The 18,896-nt window shown below is 43.2% G+C and overlaps 1 protein-coding gene across 1 annotated transcript; it reads right to left on the bottom strand.

The window, feature by feature from the left end:
* Positions 1 to 1,105: 1,105 nt before the first annotated feature.
* On the bottom strand, positions 1,106 to 18,844 carry fgd6 (FYVE, RhoGEF and PH domain containing 6). Its single transcript, XM_028954482.1, has 21 exons — positions 18,580 to 18,844; positions 14,795 to 16,556; positions 12,618 to 12,729; positions 12,087 to 12,154; positions 10,492 to 10,522; positions 9,231 to 9,382; positions 8,964 to 9,120; positions 7,370 to 7,457; positions 7,126 to 7,176; positions 6,966 to 7,024; positions 6,793 to 6,864; positions 6,269 to 6,337; positions 5,895 to 5,978; positions 5,700 to 5,779; positions 5,278 to 5,380; positions 4,300 to 4,446; positions 4,124 to 4,226; positions 3,942 to 4,045; positions 2,834 to 2,962; positions 2,444 to 2,592; positions 1,106 to 2,349 (listed from the first exon to the last, which is right to left on the bottom strand). The coding sequence occupies exons 1-21, from the start codon at positions 18,587 to 18,589 to the stop codon at positions 2,313 to 2,315; spliced, it is 3,567 nt and encodes a 1,188-aa protein (XP_028810315.1). The 5' UTR covers positions 18,590 to 18,844; the 3' UTR covers positions 1,106 to 2,312.
* Between the last annotated feature and the right edge of the window lie 52 nt (positions 18,845 to 18,896).

Genomic DNA, 18,896 nt, shown 5'->3' with positions numbered 1-18,896 from the left:
TTACACCACCACCGAGGGGCCAAGACAGTGAAGGCCAGCATCAGACGTTTGAATCTGATGCGCGCAGCTACTTCCGGTACTGGTAGTAGCCTAGTGGGTAACACACTTGCCTATGAACCAGAAGACCCACTTACTACCATTGTGTCCCTGAGCAAGACACTTAACCCTAAGTTGCTCCAGGGGGGACTGTCCCTGTAACTACTGAAGTCACTCTGGACAAGGTTGTATGATAAATGTAAAATGAAAATGTAAAACAGAGCAGAGCGACTGAAATGCCAGCAGTGAAACTGTAAAAACGAGCAGCCTAACTGAAAGTGGACTCTAATTAAGCTGCAGAAATCTCAAGGATGATCAGGGGGGAACCTGAGCTCAATTTTGAGCTTCATGGCAAAGGCTGTGAAAACTTATGTGCTTTCTTTTTACTTTTAATACATTTTAAAAGCCTCAAGTAAACTTTTTTCATGTTGTTATTAGGGGGTGTTGTGTGTAGAATTCTGAGGGAAAATTAATTGAATCAATTTTGAAATAAGGCTGCAACATAAAACAGCGATATGCTGTGAATATTTTCTGGATGCACTGCATGTACTGCACGTGTTTCCTTGCAGGTAACCACCCTCCTTTTAAAGCATCCAGAATGAGATTCTACCTCAATCAGCATGACAGAATGATCTCCAGCCTTGTGCTCCTCAATCACTGAAATGATCTCAGCAGGTCCTTTTGTGGTAGAGCTGAAATGCAGTAGAATATATATTTTTTTTTTATTAAGTTCATTTTTATGGCAAAAGACTTTGCAATTCATCTGATCATTCTTTATAACATTCTGGAGCATATGCAAATTGCCATATTAAAAAAGGAAGCAGTGAACTTTTATCAAAACCTTTGGCCACATCTGTATACGACGGAGACACATTGAACTGCGTGACGCAAATGATGGCCACACCAGATACGGTTTGGTTTTCTGAACAATATTATGAGAGTAATGGGTTATTTGTGTCTGTGTGTAGAAAATGTTTAAAATCTTTGAGATCAGCTCATGAAAAATGTGAGCAAAAACAAAAGTTATATTTTTGTTCAGTGTATTTCAATTCACAGATTTCAAAACACAAAATGTTGAACTGTTTTAATTTTGTAAAATGTATGCTTTACATCAGTTAGAAGACTGCAAGGTACAGTGAACACGATTGGACTTGCACAACCAAAATGTTGTCATCCTTGTCTACCTTCATAGGTAAAGACCATCCAGTTACAGTTGACCAAACATCACAATCATTTTGTCATATATTTAGTGTTGTTTTGCAGTCACAAACGCACTGTTCTAATGTAATGGTTCACAGCAAAGTTTAAACATTTTAAATATAACCTATATTACAAGTTAAATTCTGTATTTACACAACTTAATTCCAGTTTTCATTCCAGTATGATGCATCATAGATTAGTTTAAAATTCTAATACACAAGAGCAAGTTTCATAAAAAAAAAATACAATTTACATTTTTTACCCCAATGCATTTTCCATTGCAATGCATTATTCTTTTTCAATATCAATTTTATACTAGTTATGTGACATTATATGCCTTTAAGTACAAACAGCACATTAAAAAGATTTCCTGCCTATATCTGATTGTTAAATGCCTGATTTGTCTGGAAATGTCAAGAATTTCTTTGACAGCTGAAGTCTTGGATAGTTCATGGCACCCATATGTTGGGGAAACTGGCTGTTCAGCAATCAATTCATGAATTGTGATTGGATTAGTTATATTTGTGACCGTAACCATTTCAGCCTGATGACTGCTTTATCAAGTATAAGAAGAAGAGTATAGAGGTTCAAGTCATCTCAAGGTGAGAAGGTCCTAAAACTGCAAGGTCCAACACTTCAATTAAATCAAATGTATTATTTCAATTATTCTCCCAGCTGCCAGGCTTCTTGTCATCTCCCACGGTTTGAAACTGTATGGAATTCTTTTGCTTAGTAACTTACCATAGATAGACTAACGGGTGATGAGTGACTACTTAACAGAACCAAAGGGTTACAGTCCAAAATCTGTACACTTTTCAAGTGTGTCAATGCATAAAACCATAAAACCATGGAGGAGTGTAGAGTTTCCATAAATGTCCGAGAGGGTCATATTTCACTCTTGACCTTCACTGGTGAAATTCAGTGCTTAAATCCATGTGCTTCACAATGGATGTAACCAGGATGGATGCTATTCAAAATTTCATCTGCGATCAATGCAAGACAACACTGTCTTATTACATTCAGTCATGTTTTGCACAAGGTTTGAGAGTGATTCTCCTTGCCGGTTAGGATCTATGTTAGAGAATCATGGCCTCCTGAAATGCTTCAATCCATCTGTAGATAAAAATAGAAGTACAGAATATAATTTTTTTTATCGTTTAAGAATTGGCTTAAGAATCGCATATCACTTTGACCCAAGCATACATACCTCTGTGCAGTAGGGATATCCTCTGCTTTAAAGATATAGTACAGTGTGTTCTTATGGTAAAGCTTAAACTGCAGTTTTTGCGCTGGGCCCGTCTTCTCCTCCCTCAAAAAAAACCCTAGCAAAGGCTGACTCTCCAATGCAGCCACATCCTGCAAAACACACATATAACATCCAGGTACAGACATATTCAGAACTCACTTGAGATGGAAATTAAATTTCTAAAAAAAACTATGCTTGAGTGTGTGTGTGTGGGGTGGGGCTTTTGTTAAGTGGAACCTCAGTGCATCTACACATGATCTAAACTGTGAATCAATTCAAATTAATACATCCCGCCTTCTCTCACATGCATCACATCTCAAAACTGAAGTATCGGCGTTGAGGAAAACTGACCTCACTAGCAGCGTAGGTGTATAACACTTTGTTTTTAATGACAAACCACAGCCTCTTCCAGGGTTTCTTCTGTCTCTTGGATCTCATTAAATAGCCACTCATTGATGAGTCTTCAGTGCTTGCAGAAACCTTGGCAACAAATATAATGAAAACCATAAAAAAGGGAGTAAATATAATGAATTAGAGGGACAACAAAATTAGCATCTAATGCAAATATGTTTGCAAAAACATTAATCTACACAGAGCAATTCCAATTGTACAATGAAAAGTTAATCCAATTGTGCAAAGCTATCACCAGACTCAATAACCATTTAAAAGATGATATTTTCATTTAAAATCATTTCTTAAGGGGGAAAGGGGCAGGGGTAGAATGAATAGACAAAGGATGTTGGTTTTTGCTTATTTAATTTTTAATGAATACTTTTCAATAATTACCATACCCAAAAGCTACATTTGGCTATATGAGAATGTGGAAAATTTTCTTATTAGCATGATGTGCTGATGGGCAATTGATACATATTGATGCACACAGATGCAGCCAGTTTATTTCAACATTTATTGAAAGGTATGAAAAAGCAATGCTCAAATAGGTAAGGTCGTCACTGATGATATTGACTCTCCAGATGTTTATATGCATATGCAGTCCGGATTTGTCTTCAACATGCATTTCACTAAGGACAGCCTGGATTTCTATTTTCAACAATGCTTATGTTTCATGAATATAATAAAAACGTGTGCAAGATCTGGCTGATCTAGCTGTTCTTCGCAGCACCTGCTCCAAGCAGCAACCATCACATGCCATGTCAAGAGTAAAATTTAAGACCTGCATAAAACAATGGTATCAGCAGCATTGAATCCAGTCTGGAAAATTACGCAGTCCTACACAGTAAGCCACGAACAAGTAATCATGTTCACACCTCTCTATCACTTCTCACGTTGAGTTGTAGTGAATCGCAATAGTAAATTATATATAATATTGTGTGTGTGTGTGTGTGTGTGTGTGTGTGTGTGTGTGTGTGTGTGTGTGTGTGTGTGTGTGTATATATATATATATATATATATATATATATATATAAAAAATATTGTACATCATCTGTACATCGCCTACCTCCTTTAGGGCCGAAGGGATTTTCTTCTGCTTCCTGCTAAAAGAGAAGGTGGTAGTGCTTGACCGGCCCCCTGGTGATGCAGACGTTGCTGTGGATTGGTCATCTGGATAGGAACAGATAAATCAGTTTCATTCAAACTCTGGGTGCGTATATGTACTGGGGGTGGACGCATGAGTCTTACTCTTGTGCTGCAGTATACTGAAGCATTGGTCACACACTCGTGCCGGCTGGTGCTTCAGGTACTCCAAGTAAAACTTGTTCGATGAACAGGCCTGACACACAACCTGTAATACAAACAAACGCGTACATGTATAGTACATGCATGAACAATAATCAGCCTGAAGTAAGCATACTGACCTTCCCACATGCACGGCAGTGATGCCGTCTCCAGGTGAGGGTGAACTCACACGTGCAGATCATACACATGGTGGCTCGGAGATCAGGGATCCAAATTGGTGCTTTGGATCCCAGAGGAACCCCACTGTCCTCTCCTACAACATCAGACTGTAGACACACACACAAAAACAACTGGAAGACTGATGGAGGCCAAATCCCTGGGAAAAAAAACACTGAATGCCTAAATAACATTCTGAGGGATAGTAAACTGATTTACATTTACAAACACTTACAGCATTTGCCAGAGCGACTTACACTCAGTAGTTACAGTGACAGTCCCCCTGGAGCAACTTAGGGTTAAGTGTCTTGCTCAGGGACACAATGGTAGTAAGTGTGATTTGAACCTGGGTCTTCTGGTTCATAGGCGAGTCTGTTACCCACTAGGCTACTACCACCCATGTTATAGTATGTAACATGTATGTAACCCATTGTGTAACATAGCATGTAGATCCCATTTGATTAACCTACATGAGATCTTTGAGAAGATCCCAATGGAAAAAGATGAAAACAAAGCCTATGATGTGATTAACTTAAGACTTCCAGAAGGTTCATTGATAAGGTTCCTCACAAACAAGTACTGCTTATGCTCAAAGCAGTGGACATAGAAGGACAGAATGTTGCAGGTTGTTATTAGACGTACAATATATCCTATATCCATAGTGAACTACCCAGTACATTTACAATTGGGGCATTTATCAGACACCTTTATCCAGAGCGAGTTTTGCTCAGGGACACGATGGTAGTAAGTGGGGTTTGAACTAGGCCATTACCACCCAGTAACTTCTCCCATTCTTCTTATATATCATATAAAAATAATTGTGAAAACTCACAGTGGAGCATGTATCACAGATGATTGTACTACAAGACAGTTGTCTTTTCAGGAGATTTGTGTTCTGTATGTATGTATGTATGTACGTGAATGAATATGCGCATCTGTACCTCTTCCTGGCTTCGGCTAGAGATGAAAGTTATCTTCTTCCTAGTATAGTCTTCTATTGCCTTAGAAATGGCATCGAGCCATTCATCTCTTTCCGTTGCTGCGCTGCAATAGTACATTTGAATAGTACATTCAAAACAAACCGAAGCACGATTAGAAACTGCAAAAATGCATGGATCCGTACCAAATATTGGTGAAGAGAGATTGTTTTGATTAGGGCTGGGCTACAATATTGATCAGTCTGAGAAAAAGTGTCTGTCTGGCAACCACAACCCTTAGTAGGACCAATCAGTTGTGAAAAGGGAGTCAGTTAGTGATTAAGTTTGTGAAGATGTGTCTTCTTTTGAAAGACATTTACGACATTCTACAGAACAATGCATGTCATATCCACTCCTAATTTGAGAGATCTGAGGCATGAACAAACCTTGCTGACAAGATGAAGGACCTCTCCACACTCTCAATGTTCAGTTCGTTCTGATAGGCCTCCTGACTGGGCTTGCTCACCTTAGATTGAGGGAGGAAATATTGTATTGAGTTTAGTTATGCATGTTTCATTCGATTAAACAGAACTGAACAGGACTGTATGCACACATGGGTGTTCAATGTGAGAGCCCCTTACCTTCATACCGGCAAGTGAGAGCATGCAGTTGAGTTTATACTGCCCTGACTGAACAGGAGTAGTGTACAAGAGACCATCATTAAACTGCGGAGAAGATCATTATAATGTCATATATGATTCTTTTTACATATTTCCAGTCAGAGCAAAAAACGTAAGTATTTAATGGCAAATTTAAACTGAAACAAGCGATTCACTAAATCATAGCTTTAGTTGATTTTCTGAAACATCTCAAACTTTTGACTTTGACTTGACCAATCTGACAATATATATATATATACTGTTATCACGTGTAAGAAAAAGATTTTGATTATGCAGGATTCTCACATCCAGATAAAACAAAATTGTACTGAAAAAATGAGAGAAGTGCTTCTTACCAGGAAGAACATTCGAGGCTGCATGACCTTCCTAGACAGCTTCATTAGTATTCCCTCCTTCAGAAACATCTAAAAACAACAGGTATAGCAACAATGATGTATTTTCTTCAACTTCTACTAAACTGAACTCGGCGCATCTGCACACTTCCACACAAATGCTACACCCTGCAACTAACATATTAATTCAATGCAGCTTCTGTTCCCAGTATTCATTCAGTATTTACAGAAATCACTGGTGCACTGTATTTAGCTACCTCCTTCATGCCCCCAGTGCAATAAAATACCTTCATGCCATAATATTCATGCACTTTGTTCTCAAGGTACATATTCTTTCACTGTGAATGTATTATAAATATACATGCAATTCAAATTATATTAATTATATTATTTAATTTTGCAATCAAACAGCACTTTACTATATGTTTTATTCTACTTTTGGATCTGTAGTTCATATTCTTCTTTACAATTACAAATAGGTCTTAGCTCTGTACAATCACAATAAAGGAATCTAAGCAACTGCATACCCTGCCAGGCTGGACTATTTCATGGTGGCCATTCAGACTGTATTGGATCTGCATTAACTTCTGGAAATTATCCTAAGAGAGGAAGAAAAAGAGACAAAATACAGTATTCAGTTTAAACATGCATCTACAATAGGGCGCAAGCATAATCATAATAGTAAGTGATCAAAACGCACGCCTTGTTTCATGATGTCATTGGCATGATTGGCTACTTCCTTCACAACACTTAGTGCAGCTACAGAGAAAAAGAATTCATATTCAGTGAATTTGTTCATATAGGTTGTCTTTACCATGACTTCCAACAATGAAATTTGTCTAGACTTAGTTTGATCTTACTCTGTGTGTCTTTATAATCCATTGAATCTTCAGGAAGATTTTTCAAGTAATCTGAAACACAGAATCCAAGATGGTTGGAATTTCCAGAGCCTGCACTGATCATAAATAGTAGTAATACACTTTTTATTAGCTGCTCTGTCTTGTCGTCATCAAAACAGTTGCACACACAGTACTGAGCAGCTTCTAACGGAGGACATGTTGGCAGTTTCCAACTTGAACCCAGAATTTTGTTTCTGGGTCTCACCTGTGAGCAGGAGCTGGTACTGAGGGATCCTCTGAACTGGCTTCAGCAGGTAATGTTTCAAGGCCAGGTTAGCACAGCGTGGGCTCATCTAACAAGCACACACACACATGCACATACACACAAAAAGATGGAACGTGATCAGTTTCTTCAAACATTTTCTGCATCTCACTACATAACCCTGGTGTGTGTGACCACTGAAGCACTGATGACACCACATCCATTAATAATCTTTACTGAAAAATATATTCGATAAAAAAACAGATACCAAGTATCCTAATTTGAAGAGGTAGCAGTGACACAGAGGTGATCACATGCCCAATAAGGACAGTGAAGTAAATGGGGCATCTACTTTACTTTTTTTAAACAAAAACAAAAAAAGTACTTTTAGTCAATTAGTGGGATAATAATGTCCCCATTTATACAAATTAGACATAGATTAACAGGCATTCATCATTTGTAGGATATTATATAAACCACATATTCCAGAATTTGGCCATTGGGTGTGGCAAACGTTCCATGTAATAAAAATTCATTTCAGTTAATCAATGCTTCCCTTTCTCCACCAGAGGGTGCACACAACCCTTGGGTCTCAGTTTGATAAATCCACTGCAAGCACAATTCACCTTTGTTTTTCTTGTTTACTGAAACAAGGAGCTGCAGTTTTTTTTTCCTCTCAAAAACTCAAAACTTTTTTAAAACTTTTTTTAAAAGGGGGGATAGACTCAAGTGCTAAAAAGGCAACTTTGCACAACTAGGTTGGATCCTCACTTCCACACTTAGTCAAGTGTGTTGCTTTGGGTATTTCTACCTCTGTGTGTCTAATATCTATCACTATTGCCAGTGCTATAACAGGATTTGCTGAACATGGATAAAGCAGTCAACCAGCTTCAGGGAGCTTCTGGTGGAGATCTGGAGCACACCTGCTTTTAGACCTACATTGAGGTCTTTTAGGGTTCACCCCAAATTTCTGAACTTTAGCCTTGAGGTCCCCAAGTTGGCAAATCAAGGCTATACCCTAGAACCTGTCTTCTTAAGAAAAGTGGATACTGCATGGAATGTGTCCTGTTTCTCTTCCAAATTTAAGTTAACTTTGACAATGGCTAAAAACGAATAGACTCATATTACCGGTACTGCAGCAAGCCACTAAGGGGCGACTGCGATATTTTCGGTTTGTACTATTTGAAAGTGAAGAGATAGTGAAGTGATTGTCATGGTGAAGCACAGCACTGCTCACGGTTTAAGAATTACTAATAATTTATTATGATATTTAAGGCTTTAATTTTGAAAAAAAATTGAATTTAAGATTTTCTAAGGCTTTTTCTCGGCTTATTGTTCAAAAAGTTTACAAAGAGTCATGGCTTTTTTTTATGAGTCTTAGTTTTCTAAGTATGCTTAATGTAAGTGGTGCAGATGTAGATATAGTGGTACTAGGGAGCAGCGTTTCTGTGTCTGGGGCATGATGGATGGAGGAGTGTGGAGCCATTGGTGCTCCTTCAGTTGGACAAGGCGGAGACCATAGAACATGGTGAATAACATCATCCAGGTTATGAATCATTAAATATTCATTTAATTCATTAAATATTCATCATTTTACCTCAAACTCTCTCAGTACGGCTGTAAACGATGGATTTTTACGGCATTGTTCATCCAGCAGTGCTACATTCCGGTCAAACTCGCGTATATATGTCGAATACATCTTCAGATATGGTCCCTTCTGGACAAAGATATCAGCCAGCCTCTGGTAATCAGACCTGAAAGACAGCCACATATGACAGAGGAAAACATTTAATACTATTTTCTGATTCTAACCAATAATAATAATATGGAAAGCACAGATATTTTCACAAGGTTTTACAGATACCAGTGTGCAACTCTTTCCTCCAACTCTTTCAGTAGGTCTTTGTTGAGCTCATAAAGCTGAGGCAGGTAATACAAGATCTGATTCAGCACACGCTCCTCAATCACTGACTTTCCCATCTGCCGGGCTGCTTGGGCAACAGCATCCCTGAAGTCCTATTAAAGGGAGAGACGCAGGTTCAAAAGAGGACATATTGACCTATACCAATCACAAAATTAATGCAATAATAATAAATCTCGTTTAGATTATATTATGGGGAAAGATTAGGACATAAAGTGAAGCATAAGTAAGCAAGCATTATGTAGAGCCAGATATAGGCACAGCATCACGATTGACATCCCAACATAACACTTCTCAAAAACAATACACGAAAATGCCACTTTCAAATGAATTGGTCATGCTAAATGTACATCAAGATCCGAAAACCTAAACATCAGTTCCTGTCAAATTATTCTGTCTGTTAAGTTTCAGGGATAACAAAAACAATAAAGGCAGTGATTAATGACATTGTGTGATGAGCACAATGACCTGCTTAGATACACTGGTTCTATTCAATACCAATACCTCTGTTACATGACATAAAAATAATCAATACATTCATACTAAAAAGAAAACACAGAGTATCAGCACTGAATGATTGGATCCATAATGAATGTCCAATGTACAGTCTTAAATGTTTACACAAATAAATATCACTCTCAAAAAAAAAAAAAAAAAAAAAAAAAAACGCTAAATCAAACTGTGCATCAGCATGCACGCCATGAAAATGCAAAAGATCGCAGCAAGTAGGTCCATCATGGTCTGGAATATGAACAAGGACCCAGACCTCATTCATGAGGAACAAAAGCGAACACTCTGCCAAAATGGCCTCTTTCTGTGTGAGAGTAACCAAGTGGGACACGGTGGAACAAGAGGGAGAGGGGGAGTGGATAAGAAATGGAGTCTAGGGTTACAAATAAAAACGCTTCGCAGTTTCTTAACTCCAAATTCCTCTGCTGCTAGAGAAAAAAACAACACGCAAACATGCCGTTGTCGAGGTCAAGGGTTTCAGGAATATAGCTAGATGCCTGTTTAAAAATTGAGAAAAGGGATCTTATGTCTCACCCCCTTTCAGAAAAGTCCTGTCGAAATTTGTAGACAGGTGCACATTTGGTGTGTGTGTGTGTGTGTGTGTGTGTGTGACTGAGAGACTATGTGGAGCTAAGTATATGCTCAAGACAGACACATGCTTATATTTAAAATGAACAAATTATTGATGACTTACAATATGCAGGAGCTTCAACACATCCACAAACCTAGACAAACAACACACACATTACACAACGTGGGACTTACTGTGGGGCAAAAAAAGGATTTGGCAGCCACCGAATGTGCAAGCTGTCTCACTTAAAAAGATGTGAGCTTTCTGACATTTTCATCATAGGTACACTTCAACTGTGAGAGACAAAATGTTAAAAAATCCAGGAAACCATTGTATGATTTTTAAAGAATTTATTTTTATAATGGTGCTGAAACAAGCAAGAATTCTGGCCCTCACAGACCTGTTACTTCTTTAAGAAGCTCTTCTATCTTTCACTTGTTACCTGTATTAATGGCACCAGTTTGAACTCGTTATCTGTATAAAAGATGCCTGTCCACACCTTCAATCTGTCAGACTCCACCATGGCCGTCTGGGGACACCAGGGACTAGATTATACACCAGCACAAGACTGGGATGAGCCAATCTACAATAGGCAGTCAGCTTGGTGAGAAGAGATCGAATGAGCAATTATTAGAAATTAGAATCACTGGCAATCTCCCTCAACCTGGGGCTCCATGCAAGATATCGCCTCGTGGGGTACAAAATAACCTTGAAAATGGTGAGCCCGGAACCACACGGGGGGAACGGGTCAATGACCTGAAGAGAGTTGGGACCACAGGTTACTATTAGTAACAGACTACGTAGTCATGGATTAAAATCCTGCGGCACTCGAAAAAGTCCCCCTGCTTAAGACAGCACATGTCCAGACCCGTCTAATGTTTGATCCAGAGGAGGCTTTGGAGAATGTAATCGGGTCGGATGAGACCAAAATAAAAGTCCTGTTTGGAAGGGGAAGAATGGAAAGTTACATCCCAAGAACACCATACCCACTGTGAAGCATGGGCGTGGAAGCATTAATCTTTGGGGCTGCTTTTCTGCAAAGGGAACAGGACTACTGATCCGTATTAAGGAAAGGATGAATGGGGCCAAGTTTTGTGAGATTTTCGGTGAAAACCTCATTCAATCAGAAGAAATTAAATGTGGCTGGATCTTCCAGAATGCTGATGATCCCAAACACACCGCCCAGGCAACAAAGGAGTGGTTATGTAAAAAGCAGTAGAAAGTTCTGGAGAGGCCTAGCCAGTCTCCAGACCGCAATCCAATAGAGAATCTGTGCCCAGCGACAGCCCCAAAACATCACAGCTCTAGAGAAGATATGCATGGAAGGATTGGCCAAAATACCAGCTACAATGTGTGCAAACCTGTTAAAGACCCACAGGAAACGTTTGACTTCTGTCATTGCCAACCAAGGTTACATTACAAAGTATTAAGGTGAACTTTTACCATTGACCAAATACTTATTTTCTGCACCATTATACAAATAAATTCTTTAAAAATAACACTATGATTTTTCCGGAATTTGTTTTTTTTTTCTGTCTCTCACAGTTGAAGTGTAAAAATGAAGAAAATCACAGCCATCTCTCATCCTTTTTGCACAATCGGTGGCCACCAAAGACATTTTTTCCCCCCCACTGTACATAAAATGCACACCACATGCACATCAAATGAACTCATCATCAAATTTATCAACCCGTGAAAATCTTCATTTGTTCACTCACACTTTCTCGGAGCTCATAATCTCTTTTGCAATGTGCACCACCTTCTTTCTCTTCACCTCCTGCTCATGCTGATGAAAAACAGCAGAATTGTTATACAGTGCCTCAAATAAAGATAAATTTCATACAGACCAATCAGTAAGCAATATTATTATCCAGTCTTCCAAAGGTATTCCAAAAGGTATTCTTTAAATACTTCAGACAGAACTATAGATGTTTTTTTCCACAACCCAGCTCATGGGGTCAGTTGTTATGGATAGTGAGTGAGTGTGAGGAAAAGTAAATTTACATTTACAGTACAATCAGTATTTACAGGGACAGTCCCCCCTGGAGACACTCAGGGTTAAGTGTCTTAATGGGGGACACAATGGTAGTAAGTGTGGTTTGAACCTGTGACTTTGTGGTCTTCTGGTTCATAGTCGAGTGTCTTGCTCATTGTGCACTCTACATAATATCAATATGGATATACACATAATCATATAATCAATATACACAGCAAACTCCAGTCCAAAGAGTTCCAGGTACAAAAGCCACCTCTCTGTCCTTTAAGCGGTCCGGATCGTGTTTGCTGGAGGTGGAGCTATTGTCATCCCCCTCGTCTGTGCTGCTTTCCTCTTCCTCCAAGAGGCTGCCGCCCCCAGAACCCCTGCCAGAAAAAACAGGAAGTCCCTGTCATTGCGTCCACACACAGAGCAGCCAGATTGTCCCCACACACATATACAGTCTTTTATCATAAATTGTATTAATATGTTCCAACCCTCCAGAAAAATGTCATTCTGCCTCCCCTCGACTCTTACGCCCCTCCTCCATGCGTCCTAATCAGAATTCACCACATTCTGTCCTGACCGTTCCAGCATTCATCTCCGCTAACAGGAGTTGTCTGTGAGTGGACGAGTGTGACTGAGTGAGGGGTTGTGAGAGGTGACGTGTGTACGCCACTGGGGCAGTGGTGGCCTAGTGCTTAAGGAAGCGGCCCAGTAATCAGAAGGTTGCCGGTTCGAATCCCGATCCGCCAAGGTGCCACTGAGGTGCCACTGAGCAAAGCACCGTCCCCACACACTGCTCCCCGGGCGCCTGTCATGGCTGCCCACTGTTCACTTAGGGTGATGGGTTAAACTCAGAGGACAAATTTCGCTGTGTATCACACAGTGATGTGACAATCACTTCACTTCACAACAGGGGAAAGGCATCTTCTTTCTTACACTTGATTATGTCATCAGTTTTACTGATGAGGTTAAAACAGCAGTCAGGCACAATATTAAAATATTGTGCAGGATCCCCTCAAAGCTGTTGATGAATGTAGTAAAAGTACACACTAGCTGAAAGTAAATACACATGAACAGTAATTAAAATGCTTCCCCATCTGATGGTACAGAGATCAGCAGGTCGGTTATATCTTGTATGTTATGAGGTGGGACAATTTTTTTTAATTAAAGTGAAGTTATTGTCATTGTGAAACACTACAGCACAACACACGGTTGCACAACAAAATGTGTCCTCTGCCTTTAACCATCACCCACGGTGAGCAGTGGGCAGCCATGACAGGCGCCCGGGGAGCTCAGAGGAACCTCATTGGCACTTTGGTGGATCGAACCAGCAATCCTCTGACTTCTTTAACCACTAACACTTATTTTAAGAACTGAATAATTGTTAAATTAGCCATTATCAAGAGAACCTCTTTGGAAGGCAGCTCACTTGCTGCCTTGTATGGCCGCCCCCTTGACAGGTGCCAACTTGGCCAGTTTATCAGTGATATTCACTTCGCCAGTCAGTGGGTTTAATGCTCATTGTAAAGAATTTCAATGTTCCCCGATGCACCCCCAGGTCACCATGTCAACGACTATACCAATTCACTATAATACAAATCATTCGATGCAACTTTCTATAAGAAAAAGTTAAAATTTACGTCTTGTCTACAATTTAGTATCGTCTAAGTACAGTATTGCATAGCAAAAATAAATTATATCTGCCCCACTGCCAGTGAGAACGCGCTGAGAGTTCGCAGAACATAGTTTCTTATCTGAACAAACACAGGTGGGCAACACTCCCCCAATACGCTTTAGTTCCCAGGACCGTTATCTGTCCGTGTTCATTTCTCACCAATAAATACAAGGCTTGCAATACACACACACACACACACACACACACACACACACATCAAGATGCCTCTGTGAAAATCTGGTTAGTCTGAAATGTCTGGCCTGACTCTCATTAGAGTATTAGACACGGACCAATCACAGGCCATGCTCAGGTGGACAGATGAGAGAAGCACTCATTTAAACAGAGAGTGAGAGAGAGAGAGAGACTTAAAGAACAGGAGAGACCTACAAAATAACAACAGACATAGATCTAGAGACATAGAGAGTGAATGACCGAAAAAAAAGAGACAGAGAGAGGGGGAGAGAGAGAGAGAGAAAGGGAGAGTTTGGCTTCAGACATTTCCTGCTCCGGCAACTCAAAATAACCTACAGGAAAACGGCCCAACCTGAGTCAATGAAGCCCTGTCTCACTGCGAGAGGGCGCACGCGCACACACACACACACACACACACACACACACACACACTTTCCAACACTCATAGCTGACATACTGACTGTGTGAGTATGTTGTCGTGTGACGAATGCAGATAGACAATGAATCATTCGCCGCTGATAAAGCCAGAGGGAACCAAAATGGAAGCATGTGCACAGCGAAGCCAAACGCCGGACTACCTGTCGCTCTTCCCCTGATGCTGATACGGCTCCTGCATCTCGTACACGTCCTCGCTGCTGGCCGCGGGAGGCCAGCTCAGCCTGTGGATCTGCAGGTTCATGTACGCGGGAATCTCCTCATAATACGGAACGTTCTCATATTCCACGGCCGGGTCCTCCCCTGGCGAGGGACCCTGTGTGTCCATGCCGTCGTCGCACTCGCTAGGGGCGACCACCTGCCCGTCCACACAAGTTCTGCCCTCGCCACGCTGCTCGGCATCGTTTTGCGCGCTGGTGCAGTCCAGCGACTGGCTGCTCTTGATCAGGAGCCGTGGCAGCAGCCGGATGGACATGCGCAGCTCCAGAAGCTTCTGGAAGCTGCTCCTCTCGGAGCGGCCAGCCAGGTCGGCGGAGGAGAAGGAGTGCGCTCTCTGCTTCTGGACACCGGCGTGGCCGCGGGGCAGCGGGTTCCGTCTGAAGAGAGCGATGGGAAGGGGGAGGCGCCATGTTGGCTTGTCCTGAGGGGGCGCCGGGGAAGCCGCCACGGACTCGGGGGGCTGCTGCTGTTCCGGACTCGTTGCCAGGGACTGTTTGGCAGGCATGCTGTGTCTCTGTGGCTTCCTCGGCGCGGCCCTTGGTAACTTATCATCCAAAGGGCCCAAGCGTAACTCAGCGGAGGTCAAAGGGCTTCCCCGGAACTTTATTTGCTTGGGGAGACTCCTGGTGAAGGGGTAACGCGCAAAATTGCCATAGCCGCACTCCTCCTCCTCCTCCTCCTCCTCCTCCTCCTCCACGTCCTCTGAGGGTTCCTGTGCATGTTTCGGGTCCAGCAGATTGTCCAACGATTGACCGCAAGGCTTGGACGTAAGGGATTTCTGTCTCGGGGGTGGGACAGGCGGATCGTGGTCGGTCTCGTGGTCGTTTTCGTGGGTTCCAGCGTCGCCGTCCTGAGCAGTAGGGACGTCTCCAGGACTTACCTCCCCAAGGTCCCCCAGCTCCGGGTGCAGCGGCTGCTCGGGTGGAGCACATCTGTCGGAGGGCGTGTCCACGCGGTCCTGCCTCTTTAACTCGGACCTGCGTGGTTTGCGGGGGATGGGCACAGGAAGGGCCTTACTGGGCGGAGCCGGATAGGGCGGCGCCGCAGTGTCCTCACTGCTGCTGGACGGACAGTTTTCAGGACGTGAGCTGAGCACGCCTGACGGGACCTTCTCCCAGGAGGCCTCGTGCAACTCGGGGTCAGCGGGCGGGTCGAGCTGTGGGCTTGCGGGCGTCGATTCGCCGCCGCCTGTGGCGCAGACGGACTTTTCCGTCTCCTCGGGGCGCGTGGAAGCGTGCGCGAGGGTGTCTCCGGCCATCGCTCCAGGTTCCGCGTCCTCGCCGGCCGTCCCCGCCGGCTGGTGTAAGGAATGCCCGTTCCGCCCGTCCTCGCCGAGGATCTCTGGGGCCGCGAGGGTCGGTATGATGTACGCGCCTTTCGGGCTCGGCGGAGTCCAGAGGCAATTTTTGGAATTGAGCAGGCTGCATGTGTCAGGGTGCGGCGCGGCACCGTGAGGAGCCGGCGGGCGTGACAGGGGCGGGGTACGTGACGCGACCCTCGCCACGCTGATCCTGTTTGGGGGCACGGACGGGCTTTTGGGTGTGCAAGGTTTAGGCGCCAAGGTGGGTTTAGGCTTCTTGGTCGTGACGGGCGATGGATGGATAAGAGGCAGGTCTGGCTTGGGGGCAACGGGAGGGGGCGGAGGCTTCACTTTGGGCTTGGGAGCAACCGGCGGCTTCTTCGCACCTGGGGAAGATACAGAAATGTGAATGAAGGTCAAACGAAAAGAGAAGGTCTGCAAGACCTGGGTGGTAGTAGCCTAGTGGGTAACACACTCGCCTATGAACCAGAAGACCCGGGTTCGAATCCCACTTAATACCATTGTGTCCCTGAGCAAGACACTTAACCCTGAGTGTCTCCAGGGGGTACTGTCCCTGTAACTACTGATTGTAAGTCGCTCTGGATAAGGGCGTCTGATAAATGCTGTATATGTAAATGTAAGATGTAATTACGACGCGAAGAGAAGAGGGTCTGGCAGCCCGGGACTGAGGCGTTATGTGACATTATTGTATGACAGACCAGGCTTAATCTCCTCTCGCCACAATCCCCACGAGTTCACATCGCCTCGAAACGCAGAACCGAGCGCCACAGGAAGTCCTCGCCATTCTGCAGGTGACCTTCTCAGGATCGGTACTGATGTCTGCTTTTTCGCGGGTTCCGTGCCCGACCATACGCTACTGAATGCTGGTTCTTCACCCATCACGACATGCTGCTACCTCTCTCTCTCTCTCTGTGGCACAACACTATGTCACTTTTTCAAATCGCTTATTATTTTTTCTGCACTGTTAAGGTTCTATTCCTGTTTTCTCTTGTTGCTTTGAGCATGCTTTTAGGACAAAAGAATTTCCCGGGATAAATAAAGATTTTTCTTACTCTTTATTCTTATCTTATATTTATATATAAATCCATATTACGTATTCATATTGTAGATTGTATATTGGATATTATTCATTGTTGTTGTTTTTTTACACTGTACTTGAGAGACACCATCTACCGGAATCAAATTCCTTGTACGTGCTTGGCCAATAAACACGATTCTGATTCAGATTATTCTTATCTTGAGGCACACACTGGTGGTGGTGAAGATGTTCCCATAGTCTGATCTTTAATTCACTCCATCGGGCGTAAAACCGACAGGGACTGAAGAATAGCTTCTCCCGTCCCACGCCGCGTGTAATATTTACATTTACAGCATTTATCAGACGGCTTTATCCAGAGTGACTTACAATCAGCAGTGACAGGGACAGTCCCCCCCTGGAGCATTTTAGGCTCAGGGACACAATGGTAGTAAGTGGGATTTGAACCTGGGTCTTCTGGTTCATAGGCGAGTGTGTTAACCACTAGGCTACTACCACGACCATATCGCTAATGTCTTAGCAAATGTGCAACATTTTCTCTCAATTCTTTCAAACCACAGCCCCCTTATACACCATATGCAATGTTTACATTATTATATTTATAATGCCCCCCCATTGTCTCCTGTACTGTTTTATACTATCTGTACTTGTACTCTTGTACTTTTATACCTTGTCACCTTTCTTGCACCTTCGTGGACTCGACAACAGAAATGTCGTTGTCCAGGCAACTGTACAGTGACAAAAAAAAAAAGGTCCCGGAGTCTTGAGGACCATTCTGAAAACATTTAGCGGAGTCACTCGACATGTTATGGTTCGTATGTATGACTGGGGTGACGATAAAATCCTGCTTTATCCTCAATCATCATCATCGTCGTTTTTGCCAAAAGGCCCTCCATCAGACAAAAGAGCCCGGGCGAGACGTGGCCACCGGGCGGACGCGCCCGCTGCTCCGCGGGAGACCACGACCTCAAGCCGCCGCTACTCATCACCGAACTGTCGTCGCCCCGGTGCTCAAGGAGGAGGCTGGGCAACGACAGCAACAACAAAAAAAGAAAAAAGAAAAGAAAGAAAGGAGAACTTTCCGGGCGACTTTGTTCGATCGTTTGCGACATTAAAGTGCGTTGAGCGATCGGTCCTCGTCGCGTCCCGTAACACTTCAAAACGCGGCGGCGACGCGGGGCAACAAGCGTACCCCCACAGTCCCGACATTATCCGCTTAAGTTGTGCGCGGCGTCGTTCATCTCCGGCGAGTGGGACCGCGGATTTATTTTATCTTTTATTGTCGGCGCACAACAGACTATTTCAAGCGCGCTTGTGGCAGAGCGAGAGTCGGTTTTCGGCAGGAAACTAACCTGAACTCATGATTGTTCCTCAGTCCTGGAATAACTCGCGTTCAGGGCGACCGCTTCCCAAGACCTCCTCTTTCAGGGGCCATCGGCACTCAAGTTGCCGACAAAGTTCACGAAATCCGTCCAAACGGGGCTGCTCTTTTCCAGCGTGGGCTCCAAGCCTGTCCGGCCGACTCCTTTTCTTTGTGCTTTTTTGTTTGTTGGTGGCACGACTTTTAATTCGCCTCTCGGACTCCTCGCTGGAGAAACTTTGCAGCGTCCCAGTCCCCGGGTCGAACGCAGGGGGCGCTGTTAGCTCTCCTCGCCGCGGCCCGCGGCCA

The sequence above is a fragment of the Denticeps clupeoides genome, chromosome 15, assembly GCF_900700375.1.
Source record: "Denticeps clupeoides chromosome 15, fDenClu1.1, whole genome shotgun sequence".
Taxonomy (NCBI): domain Eukaryota; kingdom Metazoa; phylum Chordata; class Actinopteri; order Clupeiformes; family Denticipitidae; genus Denticeps; species Denticeps clupeoides.
The sequence above is the reverse complement of the archived record's forward strand: the minus strand, read 5'-3'. Positions and strand labels throughout refer to the sequence as shown.

Coding starts and splice junctions, on each gene's coding strand:
- fgd6 (XM_028954482.1), bottom strand. Junction 4,227..4,299: donor ACTGCCGTGCATGTGGGAAG/GTCAGTATGCTT, acceptor TTTGTATTACAG/GTTGTGTGTCAGGCCTGTTC. Junction 4,046..4,123: donor CAGTATACTGCAGCACAAGA/GTAAGACTCATG, acceptor GTTCCTATCCAG/ATGACCAATCCACAGCAACG.